We start from the raw sequence: 20,103 nt of genomic DNA on the forward strand, positions 1-20,103 counted from the left end.
ATTTTGTTATCCGTTATCTAATTGATTGATTGTTGTTGTTTAACGACACTTTCCACTGTTGACTATGATCGTGGCGGTCAGTTTTTATTACATTCAACTGTGTGACTGTGCATGTTTCCTGCAGTCTTCATTAATATACTACAAATATTCAGCATGTTGAATAATCTGGTAGGTAATTTATCTTACTTTATTTTAAACATACTCGATTCGTACTCCTAAGTCTTCGTCAGATTTAGGGCGTCTGTTTAAAAGGACGAAATTAAATTTAGTACGAAATGTCCCAAGGAATGTGTAGAACTGGTTCCCGACATTTTGAAAACAGAAAGAGACCAGATACGGTCAACATGGACAAATTATTTAGACTAAGGCAAATCTCGAAGTTCTGTAGGAGCTTTGTTTATAGTGCACACTGTTCAGAGGTTACCTCACTTTTTATTCAAATGTCTATTAGTTAAAGTAATGTTCTGACAATATCCTATACGATTAAACGCATGGGAATAAATGTAAACAGTAAAACATCAGACTGAATAGAGGCTAGTCCAAATAATAGGGCTCTTCACGGTTAGTTCGGCCATATAATAATTTGGATAGGGGGCAGATTTTCATAATGGAGGTAAAAATGGTGTGAAAAATTCGGGAAAACCACATTAAGACAGAGCAGTTGCTTGGAAACATGCATAGGATTTCCCATACTTTCATACTTATTAAATGTAATTTACTATTTCCACCTCTTTCAAAAAAATCTGCCCCTATCCAATATGGCTGAACTAACCGTGAAGAGCCCTATTATGACGTCTTGAAAGGTGATTTTGATTTTTTTTCTGGGACGCCTTCCTATGACGTCATAACGCTGAAGCCATTTTTTCCGTCCAAATTAAAATAGCCTTTCAAGACTTCATAATTATTTGGACTAAATAGAGGCATGGTTATCATGCAGACTGACTTACAGATCTCAAAAGGTAGTAGCCACACATCAAACAGTTGTCCTACATTGTCAGGTGTCCCAAAATCTCTATCCTTGGTCCATGTATTCTAATTTATTGAAATGACATGTCTGAAAACCTAAATGTCTTTAGTATCTTTTCAATTTTACAATGTCATAGACATAGTTAACTGAATGTCACACACTTCAGACAAACTTACATGAACGTGGAATCCGAGTTCGTTTGCTCAAAATCATGTTCACTCCCAACAGGTTTGCACCCTGGGTCTGTTCGCATTTTACTTTACACCAAACTGACCAAAGCTAGTTATAGCATGCACAGCAATCATGATTTTCGAAACACATACCATTAAGACCACATTAGCTTTGTAAATTCCAATTAATAGTACTAAAAAATAAGTTTCTTTTAATAATTAATCATCTAATCATCAAACAAAATAATTCATTTAAAAAAAATTATGAATTTTTATTCATGAAAATATAAATATTTTTATATATACATCTGAAAATACATCTTGTATTTGAATAAAAAAAAGGGTGTAGGGTGTGAACGTGTTTTGGGAGTGAATGGACCTGATACCCTGAATGGGAGCATGGCTAGCTAATATCATTATACCCAGACATGTGAAATCATCTGTACATTAGGAAACAAATAAACCTGCATGTATAAACCTATTAGTTTTCTATAAACACTACATAATCACTGCATAATAGCTTGGCATTACAATTAAAAATTATCTATCTTGGAACTTGCACACAAGTACTATTTCAAAGAAAGCAACTGCAGTGGTAAGATTCCCCAAATGGACTGCAAAGATCAATAGCATAATAAGAATATAGAATTAACTTCTGAAACAAACGTCTGGCCAAAATTAGAATATTGTTGTGTTGTTTGGAAACCTTTGCAAAAACAACAAACACATGTAAAAGAAATCAAAATGATTAAGATACTGGTATACTCTAATACAGCTACCAAAGTAGTGCAAGTGCCATTCTTGAACACCATGCTGCTCAACTAGTATTAAAGAATAAATCTTGTAACAAACAATCAATTTATTTAACTTGAACTAGTATCAATAGTTATCTGAAAACCTATTTAATGTTGTTGTTTTTTTTAAAGACTATATATGCAGGAATGAAAGCTATGGAACCATTATTATTTTCAATATGACAAATGCCCCCAAAAAATGTTATAGTGAATATTTATAATAATTTGCATTGTTCATCTTATGCATATGTTACAAGAATTAGAAATAAATAGATCACTAGCAAGCTGAACACGCACAAAAAAATATGGATAAAATGTTGATAAAAAACCTTAGTTATGAGGCCAAAACTCCAGTTGAAAATGTTTAAATGAGCTGTTGTGATTAGACAACTCTATTACAGGCCTGTTCTACAAAATACAACATCAACTAGTTTCCATCTAAAACAAACAATCTTTAGTCTGCATTCAACCCAACTAATTACCTTTCATTATTCATAGAACAATAAGGTTGTGGAATTCATTACATTAGCAGGTTGCCAAAAGCCAAGAAACACTAACAGTACCTTATTCAAGTTGTTGTTTCAAAATTAGGTGTTGATTCACCAAAACTTTCATTGTTGGCTTCAAGTTATTATTATTAAGTAAGTAAATTTTATTTGAAGTCTGCATATAAGAATAAAGAGATTTATGATCATAACAACAAATGAAAGCATGAGCTTTTTTAAGAAATGTTCAAAATAATGCTCCAGAAGGTGAGGAATATCCCTTTTGAATTTAAGGTCAATAGTTCAAAGATTAAGGTCACAGAGACAATTGATAGACTGAAATTTGTGCAACATTTTGGTTTTCCCATATGTTGTACTATATCATGCATATGTACAACTTTTACCAAAATTGTTATGATATTGGGCAATGGGATGAAGAAGTCCCTAGGTCAAAGGTCAAGGTCACTTCAGCAATTAAAAACAGAAGTTTTGGGAAATTTTTGGTTTTCCATGTTATGAATTGTCAGCAGTATTTACATTCTTCATCACTAAAAAAACCCTTTTTTTATTTCCATTCTGCCTTTACCATGTTTCCATCTCAACTCAGCTAATCACCAATGGTGCTTCTTTACAAAAAAATTAAATGGATCCTAGAGCTCAAAATGAAGCATAAGGGCAAAACTATGTCATGTACATATGTTACAATGTACTCATGATTATAAACATTGTTGATCATATAAAAGGAATGTAAGAACTGAAAGGTGATCTTAGGGATCAACATCAATGAGAAACAATCACAGACAAAGAAACATATAGACATTCAGTCTTGTAGTTCATTAATAGACCGGTATCTTTTACTACAATATATATTTATATGAGAGATTACTCTCATGCTTTTCTACATGTACCATTATTGAAAAATATTTTTCCAACAAATAAGAAATGAGAAATGCCTGCAAACAGATATACTACATACTGAAGTTACCAATATGATCATTGTCCTTTCAAATTAAAATACCTTACATGTATGTCACCGTTAATTGGATCTTATTTTTACAACACTGATGTGATATGTCTCTGTGCTGACATTTTTATAAACATTATGATTGGATGAAGTACCGGTAAGACTAATTTTGGTAAGGTTTACAACTTTACTGCATAGCAACTCCTTTGTTTTATGGAAAATTAGATGAGCTTAGGAAATTCAAAGACAAAAAGTGCTTTAATGGTTCTGGATAACTTTAAATTTGTATCTGAAGAAAAATTTGTTTGTGCAGTTTCAGAATGTAGTTCAGTCAAGAAATCTTTGCACCACTGGTAGACGATGTTTCATACGTAGGGGTGAAAAAGTTTTTGAAGAAGAAGATAATACTGTTATTGCTCATGAGAAACGTCCATACATACAGGAATCATGGGATACAAGTATCAGATATTTAGAAAGTGATTGTAAGTTACCTTAAAGTAATTAAGAAACAAATGAGAAGATCAGATTAGAAAGGTTTGCCAATTAATTGACCCTAAAAAATGTAAATTAATTGGATTTTCATGTCATTGATTAATTGTTGTTTAACATCCACTAGTTATTTATATTTCTGGCATATATTTAAAGGGGCACTAGCTGTCAAATTCATGTTCACCGATTTGACTCAAATTCTCATATTTGATTTATAACAATGTAAAACATTTATCCAAATTATAAAAAGTCTAAAATAAACAATATACCGGGCATGGGCTCATGATATTTAGCTTCATTTCATGTGTATTTTAGTCTAGACACCATCTAATTAACTGTCGAGTTGACCTCCGAACACCTCTGATTGCCATATAAGCGATATAAACATAAATATAGATATAAATAGATATCAGACTCATGCATTTGGATTTTTCTAGGTCTGTTTAATTTCATATTATAGATTAAAAATATATGTTAATCATCTTTTTTACCTGTATAAGAATGATTTTTTTGTGGATCGAATCAGTCAATCAAATGATTTACCTTTGTTTCACTTTCAATGTTGACATTCTTTTCATTTAAATAATTGAACACGAACAAAGCATGCGGTATTCATCTTTAGCTAAGGGGTTAAATTGAAGTTCACATGAATACGGATTCAATGAGGTCAAATTATTCACTTGCAAGTGAATAATTCATCATCAATGTTTCTTAGCTTATTTTGACAAAATTGAACCATACTGGCTGCTAAAAGCGATATATTATTTCACTATTTCACTTTCATTATTGATTGAACAAAAAAAATCATATTTTATATTTTTTATATATCTCGTAGCTAGTGCCCCTTTAAGACAAAAACAAATTTAACAATAAATATGCATAACCAACCCAGTCATATTGATTATGCAAAGTGGTAGGATCAATACAAATGTCAGAAAATTTGCACTGCACCTTGAAATAAAGGTTCTGCATAGTTGGAGCAGATTTTTTTTGTATCTCCCCTTTTAGTATGGGTACTGTAACATTAGCCTGTCAACACTGAGGTTGAGAGTTTGAGCCCTGCAGGTGGCAGGTGTGTTCAACTATCTGAATTGACTTGAATTGCCAGTTTTCCTGCTAAGGTCCTGTTTAAGGCAAAAGGTCAGGTCAAAAAGATCACACAAACTTCAATTTTTTCTGAATTATGTTAAAATGAATGGGTACAACTGGATGAAAATATAATATCCCGGACAATATGACCTTTTTGGAAGCCATGGTAACCTTTTTAGTCACTGCATCTACATGTAGATATACTGAAATATTATTCCCATGATTGTCATAGTTATGTTACTGTAATTTGCTTGCTTGTTATTTTTTATGTCATTGTTATTGAGTAAGTGCATTGATACAATACAATTAAGCTTGACATAAGTGATGATCAACAAAAAAAATAAGACAAAGATGGAGCTTTCATTTTAAACTCCTCCATTTTCATGTCAATCTTAATTGATAAAACCACCAAATTTTGATTACATAATTCAGTGCTATTGCTCTGATTTATTTACAGTTGAATGATAATGAGATTACTGCTTGTGTATGTGAATTAACAGCTGCATATATCAATTTAGATAACCCAACATCTTGACCTAGTAATTTTTTAGCTATCATAAATACTTATTTTACTACTCACTACAGATGTTTTGACCCCATTAGTATGTTAGATTGGGCACAAGACATTTAAGCAATAAATTTAGTACTACTAGACCTAAATATCTATTACACAGTTTGAATCCTGTGCATATTGCTCTGTCCCATTATCATAAAGTGGTTTTATTTTTAGCTTACAAAAAGACTTATGGTGATGATGTTGTTTGGAAACATTACAGAAGAAACTTTAAAGGAAATTATGCACCTGAAACAAGAGAGAAATGTATTGTACGTAACTAAATTATATGGTTGTGAAGCAGTTATGAAAATAACCATACTTGAAATCAATTACATAATCTCAGATAAAAAAATTGATGACATTTGTTTAAAGTTACTACATTGTTGTTTCCGGGTATCACATGTATAGGTGTCTCATTGGTTCAGGGATTTCCATGGATGAAAATTTAACGATGGAGGAACATTCACCATGACAAAACCCTGCGTTTACGGCGTGGCATCATCGAAACTATTTCATTCCTTCATTTCAATGAAAGGAATGGTGAACAGGCTGATATATTGCTTAACATATTTTTTTCATTGTAGAATAACCAATATTAATTATTATCATTAATTGTCATTTGTAACAATTCCAATGCCAAGCCTGCATGGCTCCTCTAAGTCAAGAATGATCACAAGTTGTCCTTAAGGTCCCCACATCGTTTTCTTGCTATTTAGGTAATGAATAGGGCTTAAAATTCGTGGGGGGGGGGGGGGGAGTCTTTTTTCACTGTCAAATTCAGAAGTCATGAACCGGTATCGACTATTTGCAGCATCAACAAGAAGAAGTTTTGTTCCTGTTTTGTAAAACGCTAAAGACAGATTTGGAGGGCAAACGTTTACAACTAAAAAGGTTTTAATGACTTTAAACAGCAAATATCAAAGTAATATACTGTGCTACATGCATCTTTCAATTCTGAATGTAAACCAGAAAACCGGATGTATCAAGTTGATTGTAAACTACGAAATGAATTCGGTATAACGATGTGAAATTTCATCAGATTATCAAGTCATGTATTTATTATACGACCGCAAAAAAATTTTGTGGTCGTATATTGGAATGACGTTGACGTTGTCGTCGTCGTCCGAAGACACATTGGTTTTCGCACTCTAACTTTAGTTTAAGTGAATGGATCTCTATGAAATTTTACTATAAGGTTCAATACCACAAAAGGAAGGTAGGGATTGATTTTGGGGGTTATGGTACCAACAGTTAAGGAATTAGGGTCAAAAAGGGGCAAAAAATAAGCATTTTTGTAACTTCCAGACATAACTTGTGTGTTAGTGTATGGATCTCTCTGACATTGTACCACAAGGTTCCATATCACAAAGGGAATGCTGGGATTGATTTTGGGGGTAATTGCCTCAAAATTTTAGGAATTAGGGGCCAAAAAAGGGGCAAAAACAAGCATTTTTCTAGTTTCATGACAATCACTTGTGTGTAAGTGTATGGATCTTTCTGAAATTGTACTACAAGGTTCCATATCACAAAGGGAAAGCTGGAATTGAGTTTGGGGGTAATTGCCCAAAATGTTTAGGAATAAGGGGCCAAAAAGGGGCCAAAAATAAGCATTTTTCTAGTTTCCAGACAATAACTTGTGTTCAAGTGTATGGATCTCTCTGAAATTGTACTGCAAGGTACCATACCACAAAGGGAAGGCTGGGATTGATTTTGGGGGTAATTGCCTCAAAATTTTAGGAATTAGGGGCCAAAAAAGGGGCAAAAAACAAGCATTACACAATTTCAAGACAATAACTTGTGTGTAAGTGTATGGATCTTGATGAAATTGTACTACAAGGTTCCATATCACAAAGGGAAAGCTGGGTTTGAGTTTGGGGGTAATTGCCCTAAACGTTTAGGAATTTGGGGCCAAAAAGGGGCCTAAAAACAAGCAATTTTCTAGTTTCCAGACAATAACTTGTGTTCAAGTGTATGGATATCTCTGAAATTGTACTGCAAAGTACCATACCACAAAGGGAAGGCTGGGATTGAGTTTGGGGGTGATGAATCATAAGGGGGTTCAAAAAATTTGGGGGAGGGATTTTTTTTTCCTTTTTTCCTTTTTTTTTCTTTAAAATTTTCCATTTTAAATTGGTTATTTCTGATTTATATATAAAAGCAAACAATAATGATATGGTTTGAATAGGTAAATTAAAATTTTTTAAGTTCTTAGACCACATTCATTGTGTGTCAGAAACCTATGCTGTGTCAAATATTTAATCACAATCCAAATTCAGTACTGTATCAAGCTTGAATGTTGTGTCCATACTTGCCCCAACTGTTCAGGGTTTGACCTCTGCAGTCGTATCAAGCTGCGCCAAGCGGAGCATTTTATTTTTAAACTTGTAAAGTGATTCAACATTATCGAAAATTGCTGTACTTGTGTTATTTGGCATAATATTATGGTCTGTTTTACGTCTTATTTTGTTCATGTTTAAAAACAGGGATGCTGATTGCGTAAGTCGATATAAAAGCATGTGTTCGACTTGTTACATTTTTTTCTTTGTAACTGGATTTACAATTTATTTTTGATCTAAATTTTCCTTAGCATTTGCTGAAACGTAATTAAATAACGCAATCAATCACCTATCTTGCTCAAGTGTCTCCTGTCAGGTGTGTCGATCTACCTGTGAAAGTGATTAGCGATCTTTAGCCGGATATCCCTCAGGGCTTTATAACTGTTATCAGGAGGACCCTTTGGATTATAATACTAAAAGCCTAAGGGTTATGCAATAACATACAATTGGTTATAATTGCTAACAAAAATGGCAGCAGCTAGAGAAACGAAAAAAAATTTTGACAATGGCTGGGATCATTTGATGATGGCTGAAGATAATTTAACTATAGCGGGGATCATTTAACGGAGGCGGAAGATATTTTAACGATGGCTGTGCGCCATCAAAAAACAGGTCATAGAGATCCCTGTGGTTATCATACCACATCTCCTTATTTTCATATTTATTGCTATGTGATACACATGCATGCTATGACCCCCTTTTTGTTGCTGAAGTGAGACAAATTTATCCTTCATTCTATTGTCCACGGTGGCCTCAACATTTAGGTTTAAGTCTGTGCTTAAAGTTTTTTTTAAACATCATGATCTTTAAGAGTTGTATGAAACTTGGACAGAAGCTTTCTTATCAAAAGACAGTATCCAGTGCAAAATTTTGAAAAATTGTTCTTAAAAATGTTTCCTTTTAGTCTAATAAAGAACTTGTTTTTTTTTGCAGTTAACATTTAGATACACTGTGGGGTTAAAGTTTTTTTTATGCCCCACCTACGATAGTAGAGGGACATTATGTTTTTCAGTCTATGCGTCCATTCGTTCGTTCGTTTGTCCGTCCATCTGTCCCGCTTCAAGTTGAAGTTTTTGGTCAAGGTAGTTTTTGATGAAGTTGAAGTCCAATCAACTTGAAACTTAGTACCCATGTTCCCTATGATATGATCTTTCTAATTTTAATGCCAAATTAGAGTTTTTACCCCAATTTCACAGTCCAATGAACATAGAAAATGATAGTGCGAGTGGGGCATCCATGTACTATGGACACATTCTTGTTTAGGCATCAATTACTTTGTCAAAACTTCATAGAAACTTATGAAACTTTGCCAAAGATATTTTATGTTTAAGAGATAATGTCTGTTGTAAAATTTAGAAAATAAATTTTTCTGTATTTTTCTGATGACTAAACTATGTTTTGGGGATAAAGATTGCATTCTTCCAATCAAAACCCTTATGTGGATTGCTTGATAGTTATCAATTTTCAAGACTTGATCACCATTTTTGAGATTAAAATATTGCACTGAGCACAACATTTTATACATCCTAACCATCAACATATCAAGAAATTTATCAATGAAATGTATTCTCAGATGTTCAAGTTACAATATGAGTTGTATGTGTATGTATTACCATGCTTGTCAGGAAAATTACATAAATTGTACTTGGTGCATGAATCTAGTATCTGTTCTATAAATTTCAATGATGTTATTGTTCAAGTAATATATAAGAAGTTATCTTCCTTTGTGCAGAATTGTAGTTGAACCAACTACAATTATTGATCTCCGATTCATAGTGTTGCCTTCTAATGCTGAATACAATGCAATGTTTGTTCCCACTGCAAAATGAATGCAATCATGTCAAATAAAAAGATAAAAAAATTATCAGTGATATTAAAACACTTACCGTACCATGTTTACAAGTAAATGAATTTAGGAATACATTGATTTAATCAATCTTTGTAAACAGAAGGAAAAGGTATTTTAAACCCTGTTTTATTTATATATTATAAGCAACTTGAAACTTCCACTTTATATTACTTCTCTCAAAATTAAGTGTGATTGATTCCTGAGGAATTTGCAATGCTTAATCACTAAAATTGTTTTAATTCTAAACTGAACATGATGTATGCCACAAATCAGTCTTAAACTTTTTCACAAAAAAACAGGTAGTTGAGACTAAAACTGATGACACAGCTTGTTTGTTTACAGGATGAATTTTACTATTTAAATCAAAGTGAGATACATGTATATGATTTTCCTCATTTTTTCAGACTAGGGAACTTCTTAATTTTTAACCAAAATGATCAAAATATAGTACGTACCTATTTTGTGTTATCAACTCTTCCTACAGTGTTTAAATTCTTTATAAAGCTGCACAGATAGATTGCACACATGTTGAAGTTGTGTATCTAATTTATGGAATTGTTTAAGGATTTTTTTCAATTTTCTAGTCTTCAGAACTTAGTAATTTTCAAGAAAACCATCTATACTACTAAAATAATGAGGTCCAATTTGTTAGCCGGCATGACGTAAAAAAGACGAATCAAAGAATTCAACTTTATTTATAACTAATATAGGACAATGGTGTTGATTAAAAATTTGTTTTCCACGTAATTAATATTACCAATAATTAACAAGTTCTGGGTTGAATCCGATACCGATACCAATAGTATATGTCACATGTAGTTTCGGATTGTATGTATGTATGTATGTAAGTTCTGTATCTTCCTCCTTTATAAGGAGCACCACTATGGGTAATGGTGTAAAGGAGGACATTTAACACACTGTATCGGAACAGATTTAATGTGAGCATTTGCCTACACAGTTTCCCAGCCTGGCCATGACAGGTCTTACTACCCAAAAGTTAACCCTCCCCAAAACAATAAGTACAATGCAATAAAGCATACGAACACACACTTAACTGATTCACTCATCCTCATAATATAAAAACGCAAAATATAAAAACAATTAAATACAAAATAAGGGATAAGGTCACCCCGGATGCTGCACAAATGTCATATCAACAAACGGGAAACAGGTAAGGACATACTGTAATAAGAAAACCAGGACAGGTTTAAACAGAAAGATTTTGAAAGCAGAGAAAACTGTGCACCTTATAATCAGCATGACTTTATGAGATGAACATACAAATACTAAAAATAAGGCGTAGGTACTTTAATACAGCTATGTCGCAGGTGTGCTCTAGTTTTAATAAAATTACACAAATTGCAGAAAGTGGTGTATGGTGAATTAATCTATCTGTTCTAGTTATAGGCAAAGGAAGATAATTTAATTCAAAATTTTGCCCAAATAAAGGAGAAAAGATTGCTTTGTTTTTTCATTGTAAACAAAAAATTAAAGCACTTGGACTGACTGCTATTTTTAAAGCAGGGACCTTGGCATTTCTCTGTTACTATAACAAAAAGTCATCTATATTTTGTGTTTAGAATGATTTTAAGGTGTACATGCCCTTACAAAAGGCTTCATAAGACCTTGATCTTATTTTCATTGATCATTAGTCAAAGCTAAGTTTTTATACGACAGCAAAAAATTTTTGCGGTCGTATATTGTTATGACGTTGGCGTCGTCGTCGTCGTCGTCCGAAGACACATTGGTTTTCGCACTCGAACTTTAGTTTAAGTGAATGGATCTCTTTGAAATTTTACCATAAGGTTCAATACCACAAAAGGAAGGTGGGGATTGATTTTGGGGGTTATGGTTCCAACAGTTAAGGAATTAGGGGCCAAAAAGGGGCCAAAAATAAGCATTTTCTAGTTTCCAGACAATAATTGGAACGGTGTATGGATCTCTCTGAAATTATACTACAAGTTTCCATACCACAAAGTGATGGTTAGGATTTGCTTTGGGGGGGTTATGGCTAAAACCGTTTAGGAATTAGGGGCAAAAAAGGGGGAAAAACAAGGTTGTCCTGGTTAATGGACAAATACTTTAGTACAAAACATAATTTAAAGCAGTGTAAGGGAGATAAATCAAATACATCATTTAAATTATCTCCCTTACACTGCTTTTAAATTATGTATAAAGTAATGGTTAATGAACAATTAAGATAATTTAAAACAGTGTAAGGGAGGTAATCCAAATACAACGTTTTGGTTACTTCCCTTACACTGCTTTTGAATTATGTTTAAAGAAATGCATATTTATAAAGGAAGACCAGTAAAAATATTTGCAAACGTTGCATCTTTTTTTTTTACAAAAAAATCCATATGAAAGATTTGACACTATATTTCAAATTCTATTATAAAATAGATTAAGTTAGCATTATGGTAAATTTAAATGGGTAATTATGGTTGCAAACTCCATTGGAAATTTGAATTGAGATTATGACCATATCTTGAGGGAAAGAATTTTTTGGGGAAAAAAGGGAGGGGGGGGGGGGGGGGGGTAAAAAGAAATTGTGGGGGGTCAATTTTTTCTCATTTCAGATTTCAGAAATTAAAAAGAATTATTCTTCAAATACTATTTTTTTTTCAAATTTCAAATATTGAAAAATTTCAAGAAGTAATCTTTAATTGCACAGTATGGCGCATTAGATTTGTAAAATCTTTGACCACATATATTTATTTGTTTTGCCGAATCTAACCGTGTATTTAGATTTTTAATTTTGGGTCCAGTTTTCGAATTGGTCTACATTAAGGTCCAAGGGGTCCAAAATTAAACTTTGTTTGATTTTAACAAAAATTGAATATATGGGGTTCTTTGATATGCTGAATCTAAACATGTGTTTAGATTTTTGATTTTTGGCCCAGTTTTCAAGTTGGTCCAAATTGGGGTCCAAAATTAAACTTTTGTTTGATTTCAACAAAAATTGAATATATGGGGTTCTTTGATATGCTGAATCTAACCATGTATTTAGATTTTTTACTTGTGGACCCTGCTATCAAATTGGTTCATATTGAGGTCAAAAGGGTCCAAAATTAAACTTCGTTTGATTTCATCAAAAATTGAATTATTGGGGTTCTTTGATATGCCAAATCTAACCGTGTATTTAGATTTTTAATTTTGGGTCCTGTTTTTATACGCCCGTTTACGGGACGTATTATGGTATACCTCTGTCCGTCTGTCCGTCCGTCCGTCTGTCCGTCCGTCGTCAACATGTCGGACATTAACTCAAAAACGCTTTAACCAATTTGCATAAAACTTTGGTGAATTGTTTATATCTATTGACAAGAGCTCCCTTTCGTTTTTTATAAATTTTAGATTTTACGTTTCAGAGTTATGGGGTTTTATTCATTAAAAAAAGGGGGATTTTCCAGTTTTTGGACAATAACTCAAGAATGCTTTCACCAACTTGCAAGAAATTGTAGTGAATTGTTTATATCTATTGGCCTGAGCTCCCTTTTCGATTTTTATAAATTTTAGATTTTATGTTTCCGAGTTACAGGGTTTTATTCATAAAAAAAGGGGGATTTTCCAGTTTTTGGACAAAAACTCAAAAATGCTTTCAGCAGTTCTTATGAAACTTTGGTGAATTGTTTATATCTATTGATGTAATCTCCCTTTAGAATTTTATAAAATTTACATTTTACATTTCTGAGTTATGGGGGTTTTATTCATTAAAAAAGGGGGGATTTTCCAGTTTTCGGACAATAACTCAAAAATGCTGTCAGCAATTCTCATGAAACTGTGGTAAATTGTTTATATCTATTGATGTAAGCTCCCTTTTGATTTTCATAAATTTCTAATATGACATTGAGAATTAATTGAACTTTATTTGTTTATAGTCTGAAAACAGATTTACTAAGTATTGCGCAACAGCACAGTGTATTACACAACAGCAAGATATCTTTAATTGAATATAAATTCAATTCATATAACCAATTTCAAGTTCTTTGACTAGATTTATTCAGAAAACCTATAATATGTCAAATATTTAATTACAATCCAAATTGAGACCTGTATCAAGCTTGAATATTGTGTCTTTTTTTGCCCCAACTGTTCAGGGTTGGACCTCTGCGGGCGTATCCAGCTGCGCTCAGCGAAGCAGTTTATTTAAATTGGTCTACATTAAGGTCCAAAGGGTCCAAAATTAAACTTAGTTTGATTTTAACAAAAATTGAATTCTTGGGGTTCTTTGATATGCTGAATCTAAACATGTGTTTAGATTTTTGATTATGGGCCCAGTTTTCAAGTTGGTCCAAGTTGGGGTCCAAAATTAAACTTTGTTTGATTTCAACAAAAATTGAATATATGGGGTTCTTTGATATGCTGAATCTAAACATGTATTTAGATTTTAGATTTTTGGCCCAGTTTTCAAGTTTGTCCAAATTTGGGTCCAAAATTAAACTTTGTTTGATTTCAACAAAAATTGAATATATGAGGTTCTTTGATATGCTGAATCTAACCATGTTTTTAGATTTTTAATTTTGGGTCCCATTTTTAAATTGGTCTACATTAAGGTCCAAAGGGTCCAAAATTAAACTTAGTTTGATTTTAACAAAAATTGAATTCTTGGGGTTCTTTGATATGCTGAATCTAAACATGTGTTTAGATTTTTTATTATGGGCCCAGTTTTCAAATTATTCCAAGTTGGGTTCCAAAATTAAACTTTTTTTGATTTCAACAAAAACTGAATATATGGGGTTCTTTGATATGCTGAATCTAACCATGTATTTAGATTTTTTATTTGTGGGCCCCGCTATCAAATTGGTTCATATTGAGGTCAAAAGGGTCCAAAATTAAACTTTGTTTGATTTCATCAAAAATTGAATTATTGGGGTTCTTTGATATTCCAAATCTAACCGTGTATTTAGATTTTGAATTTTGGGTCCCGTTTTTTAAATTGGTCTACATTAAGGTCCAAAGGGTCCAAAATTAAACTTAATTTGATTTTAACAAAAATTGAATTCTTGGGGTTCTTTTATATGCTGAATCTAAACATGTGTTTAGATTTTTGATTATGGGCCCAGTTTTCAAGTTTGTCCAAGTTGGGGTCCAAAATTAAACTTTGTTTGATTTCAACAAAAATTGAATATATGGGGTTCTTTGATATGCTGAATCTAGCCATGTATTTTGATTTTTGGGCCCCGTCATCAAATTGGTCCACATTGAGGTCAAAAGGGTCCAAAATTAAACTTTGTTTGATTTCATCAAAAATTGAATTCTTTGGATTCTTTGATATGCTGAATCTAACCATGTATTTTGATTTTGGACATTGGACCATAATAGGTAAATTAAAAAAATCAAGTTCTTAGACCACATTCTTTCTGTGTCAGAAACCTATGCTGTGTCAAATATTTAATCACAATCCAAATTCAGAGCTGTATCAAGCTTGAATGTTGTGTCCATACTTGCCCCAACTGTTCAGGGTTTGACCTCTGCGGTTGTATCAAGCTGCGCCCAGCGAAGCATTTTATTGTTATTTAGTCAGTTCTCAGTAACTATAAGCGATAGGTCAACAATATTTTGTGTATAGAATGATTATAAGGTGTACATGTCCAACAAGTTTCATTTAACATGTTTAATACAAATTTATTTTCATGGATCATTTATAATGTTAAGTTTATGTGATACAGGTAGAAAAACCTTGATCTTTCATTTCAACATTAATTTCAAATAAAACTAGTAAGCAGGTGAGAAATATTCAGCATCTTTACTCTTGTTTAAAAATGTGCTCTTAATGGATCTGGATTAAAACTGATCACAATCTTACTAATAGTGTTAAAGTTTATAGCTGCAACGGTTTCTAAAGGTTTGATAAAGTTGTATATTTTGCCAGGTGAGCATTTCAGCCTCTATGTAGATTCCTGTTTCATTTCTTTGATTCTAAGGGTTAATAATTTTAAGCCAGACTAATTCAGATGTTTTATTTCAGAGACAAGGAAAAATTGCCTTAGCAAGTCCATGTCCTCTTTGTCGAGATGAATACTTAACTGTGGATTATAGAGTAAGTCAAAATTACTGTCACCAATTAATGAATTATGTAGATGTATGGGAAATAAAACTTATTTAACATAGGAATTAAAGGAAGACTCACATCTGAATTTCAGTTGCGGAAATATTAAGCAAATGTTATATATAAAGTCGTATTATTAAGAGTTATAGTACAATTTTGAAAGTTTTGGATGACTGATTTTTTAACAGAACAGCAGCAATTGTAATTATTTTGATTATCAGTTTAAACTGAATTTACCGTTTGGCAATAACTCTTGAAAGTATGTTTTCAAAAACAAGTTTTCAGAAATTTTCAAATGCTGTTATGTTAATTCCGTAACATATATATTGAATCTGCATATGATGCTAACTCTTAATGATTTGTGATTCAGCTGCTTATTTCTAGTCTGTGGTGCCCTATAGTAATCATGATGTGTATTTGTCCATCAGCACTTGTATGTGGTATGTTAAGTTAAGATTTCCTCCACCATTTCCATATCTTTAAAACATAGTGTTAAAACCTGTTAAAGGAAAGTCCCTTTCTGTTTTTGTAAAATTTGGGGTAAAAAACTTAGATGTTGCTTAAAATTCACTAGGAGGCTGGGATTTCAACAAAAATTTATAAATAAGTATAATAAGCTATTCCAAATTCATTGCAGGTGCCAAAAAATAAAATAAGATTGTGGTATTAACTAATTTTTGTTTCAAAATCGCAAATTATTTTAAAATCTTGTTATATTAGGATTTCAGCAAAAATTGATATCTAATTTTAATATGCTATTCCTAATTGATTCTCTGCAGAATGCAAGACAGGGATGCTAATTGATGGTTATTTGATCAAGTTTTCCTGATAAGGTCAATTTCGCAGATACTATTAAGCAATAGGTCGACTTTATTTGGTGTATGGATTGATTGTAATGTGAACATGTCTGCCTGTCAGGTTCATTTGACCTTGACCTCATTTTCATGGTTATGTTTCATGGTTAGGTCTGTTTCTCAGATAGTATAAGCAATAGGTCAACTATATTTGGTATTGAAAATTATTGTAAGGTATACTTGAATGTCTCGCAGGTATTGTTTCACCTTGACCTAATTTTCATGCTTCATTGGTCAACATAACGTTTTTATGGTTTGGTCAGTTTCTCAAAACAATAGCAGTAGGAAGATGAAGAGTAGACTGGAAATATTTAATAACTACTCCTGCATATGATAAACTAATTTAATGTTTTAAACCTTTTGATGAGATTGAACTTGACATGTTTTTTTGTATGACCAAGATGATTCTTTCTAATTCAGTTGATCATATTTTAGATATCAAGAGTTGTTGAACAAAACCATGTGTTTCATTAATACTGGGAATAGACAGCTAATGTGAACAGTCTTTTTTATTGTAGAATATTAAATTACTGAGACAATTTTTAAATCCATTTACTGGTGAAGTTTTGCCTTCATTAAAGACTGGAGTTTGTCAACAAAGATTGAAGGAGTTACAGATACAAAGACTTAAGGCTATAGACTATGGTAAATTATCTCTGTTAAAAACTTTGACTTGAAAAGTCATTATAAATAGATATTTCAACTAGTTCTACCTTTGACACAATGTTGTGTGGAATAATACAAATTTAATTTTTTACCTTTTTTTTTAAACTCTTGAAAAATGCTGTACATTTTAGAAGGAAAACACCACATGGTATTGTATACATTTTTATCCAAATTGTTTCATTTTTTACAAAACAAAATTAAAAGGCAATGAACTCATAAACTGAGGTCAATTCACTTGTCAAATAAAATCTAAGTGGTAAATGTAATTAATTCACTTGCAAACTATTTTTGACCTATAATGAAATATCAAATTTTTTGGAGGCAATATGAATAGTTAACAAGAGTTGACATGAACATGTTCTAATATGGTGCCTGCTGAAATATTTTCAACCTATAATTCATTATTTCAAGCTACACATTTAATCCACATACATAGAGGATCACTTGAAATGAGGTCAATATGAAAATATTGAGATGTGGTATGATTGCCAATGAGACAACAAATCACCAAGTACCAAAGGACAAGGATATAAACAACCATAGGTCAGTGTACAGCCTTCAACAATGAGGAAAACCCATCCATGTAGTCAGCTTTAAAAGGCGGCTTAGGCCCCAGCTTGACAGAATATAAAACAATTCTACAGAAATTTACACTAAAAACAATAAAAGCAACAAACGACAACCATTGAATTACCGTCACAACTTAGAACAGGCACATTAAGTATGTGGTAGTGTCAAACATGTTTGTTAGTGCTCAACCCTACTCTAACCATGGACAGTGGTGTTACTGCACAAATTAAGAACAACTTCTGAAAAATCAGTTGGAAAGGGCTTAACTCATCTGATCTCACAGCAACCAAAGAGAAGACAAAAAGACACATTTACTGAAAGCTACCGGTAGTTCAAAGCCAATTTCAACTAATACATAAACCAATGGTTTCTGCAGGAACTACAAGTTTTTAATAACATTCTAAGTGTTAATTTTTTGTTTGAACAAAAATGTAAACTAAAAGTTGTGAATATGATTTGATGAAATATCTAGTTGCAATTTAAAAGAAAAGATCATGTGAATTGAAGGACCTAATGACATTACCACACATTTTTCTGAAACAATTTGTAATCTTCTCACGACTGGAAATAAATGAACTTCATGCAATAGTGCTATACCATGTTTCATTTTGTTCACCACCATACCTCAACCAATCCCAAATATCGGATTGAAAGTTCACTGTTTCTTATTTGTTTATATATTTTTTTGAAAGCTTATATTTATTTTTCAGGTTTTGTACAGATGCCTCTTAAACAAAGACATTATGACTATAGTGAATATCATAATCTAGCAAAAGAATCAGAACAGAAATCTAAACTTATGCCTAATTCAACAATAACAGATATGGATACCTTGGAGGAAGCAATGGCCTCCCCATTAGATTTTTCATCTTCAATAGAAACCAACATGGCTGCTTCTGAACATTCAGAAGATATGAATAATGATCAAAAGAAATTGGAAGGAGATGAAGACCAATCAGATTCTTCTTCTGATTCTTCTTCAGATTCAGGATCAGAATCTGACTCAGATTCAAGCTCAGAATCAGACAAATCAGAAGATTCTGGACCTCCTAATGACACTTAAGATAAACCAGAAGATCAACCTAGCTAACAAATGATTTATTTATTAAAATAATCTAATTTCTTTTCAGTCGTTTCATGTCTTTCCATGTTATTGATATTTTTGTTGAGAGTAAAATGACAGGTTATGGATGCAGATTTTCCAGACAAAGAATTTCGAAAGCTAAAATACAAATTCTAAGAATATAAAAACTAAAATGGCCTATACAAATAGTCAATATAAATAAGAAGATGTGGTATGAGTGCCAATGAGACAACTCTCCGTCAAAGTCACAATGTATAAAAAGTTAACAATTATTAAAATAGTCAAAGCTGTTTGAGTTGAACTTTGCCTTAGAGATTTGCTGACTTGGTTTTTAAAGTAACTTAGTATTTGCTTTGGAAATGTTTTAAAATAAAAAGGTCTATTTTAAGTGTATCCCTGTATCAAAGCATGTAAGCATTTGTGCAGTTGTGTAATGGTACAGGGCTATATGTGTCGACATTGATTTAAAAATCCTTTGTTGTAGTTGACTGATCTTTCTATTACTTCAACGGAACCATTTTTGTCGAGCCTTCGACTTTAGTCGAAAAAGCGAGACATAGCGATCCTACATTCCGTCGGCGTCGTCGTCGTCGGCGGCGTCCACAAATATTCACTCTGTGGTTAAAGTTTTTGAAATTTTAATAACTTTCTTAAACTATCCTGGATTTCTACCAAACTTGGACAGAAGCTTGTTTATGATCATAAGATAGTATCCAGAAGTAAATTTTGTAAAAATAAAATTCCATTTTTTCCGTATTTTACTTATAAATGGACTTAGATTTTCTGCCAGGAAACAACACATTCACTCTGTGGTTAAAGTTTTTAAAATTTTAATAACTTTCTTTTACTATTTTGGATTTGTACCAAACTTGGACAGAAGCTTGTTTATGATCTAAAGCTAGTATCTAGAAGGAAATTTTGTAAAAAAATAAATCCATTTTTTCAGTATTTTACTTTTAATGGACTTAGATTTTCTGCCAGGAAACAACACATTCACTCTGTGGTTAAAGTTTTTAAAATTTTAATAACTTTCTTATACTATTTTGGATTTGTACCAAACTTGGACAGAAGCTTGTTTATGATCAAATGCTAGTATCTAGAAGGAAATTTTGTTTTCTTCCAGTTAACATTACATTCAGTCTGCAGTTAAAGTTTTTAAACATTTATTAGATTCATAAACT

General features: G+C 32.1%; 1 protein-coding gene across 1 annotated transcript; it reads left to right on the forward strand.

Annotated features, from left to right (window-relative positions):
- The first annotated feature begins 288 nt into the window (after nt 1-288).
- Nucleotides 289-18,967, forward strand: LOC127728323 (uncharacterized). The gene is made up of 6 exons (XM_052235669.1): nt 289-419; nt 3,700-3,862; nt 5,689-5,783; nt 15,668-15,739; nt 17,121-17,247; nt 18,549-18,967. Exons 1-6 carry the CDS (start codon nt 345-347, stop codon nt 18,899-18,901), a joined length of 885 nt encoding a protein of 294 aa, XP_052091629.1. The 5' UTR covers nt 289-344; the 3' UTR covers nt 18,902-18,967.
- Nucleotides 18,968-20,103: the final 1,136 nt, after the last annotated feature.

The sequence above is a fragment of the Mytilus californianus genome, unplaced genomic scaffold (genome assembly GCF_021869535.1).
Source record: "Mytilus californianus isolate M0D057914Y unplaced genomic scaffold, xbMytCali1.0.p SCAF_2, whole genome shotgun sequence".
NCBI classification, from domain to species: Eukaryota; Metazoa; Mollusca; class Bivalvia; order Mytilida; family Mytilidae; genus Mytilus; species Mytilus californianus.

Coding starts and splice junctions, on each gene's coding strand:
- LOC127728323 (XM_052235669.1), top strand. CDS start 345: ATGGACAAATTATTTAGACTAAGGCAAATCTCGAAGTTCTGTAGGAGC. Junction 15,740..17,120: donor ACTTAACTGTGGATTATAGA/GTAAGTCAAAAT, acceptor TTTTTATTGTAG/AATATTAAATTACTGAGACA. Junction 17,248..18,548: donor ACTTAAGGCTATAGACTATG/GTAAATTATCTC, acceptor TTTATTTTTCAG/GTTTTGTACAGATGCCTCTT.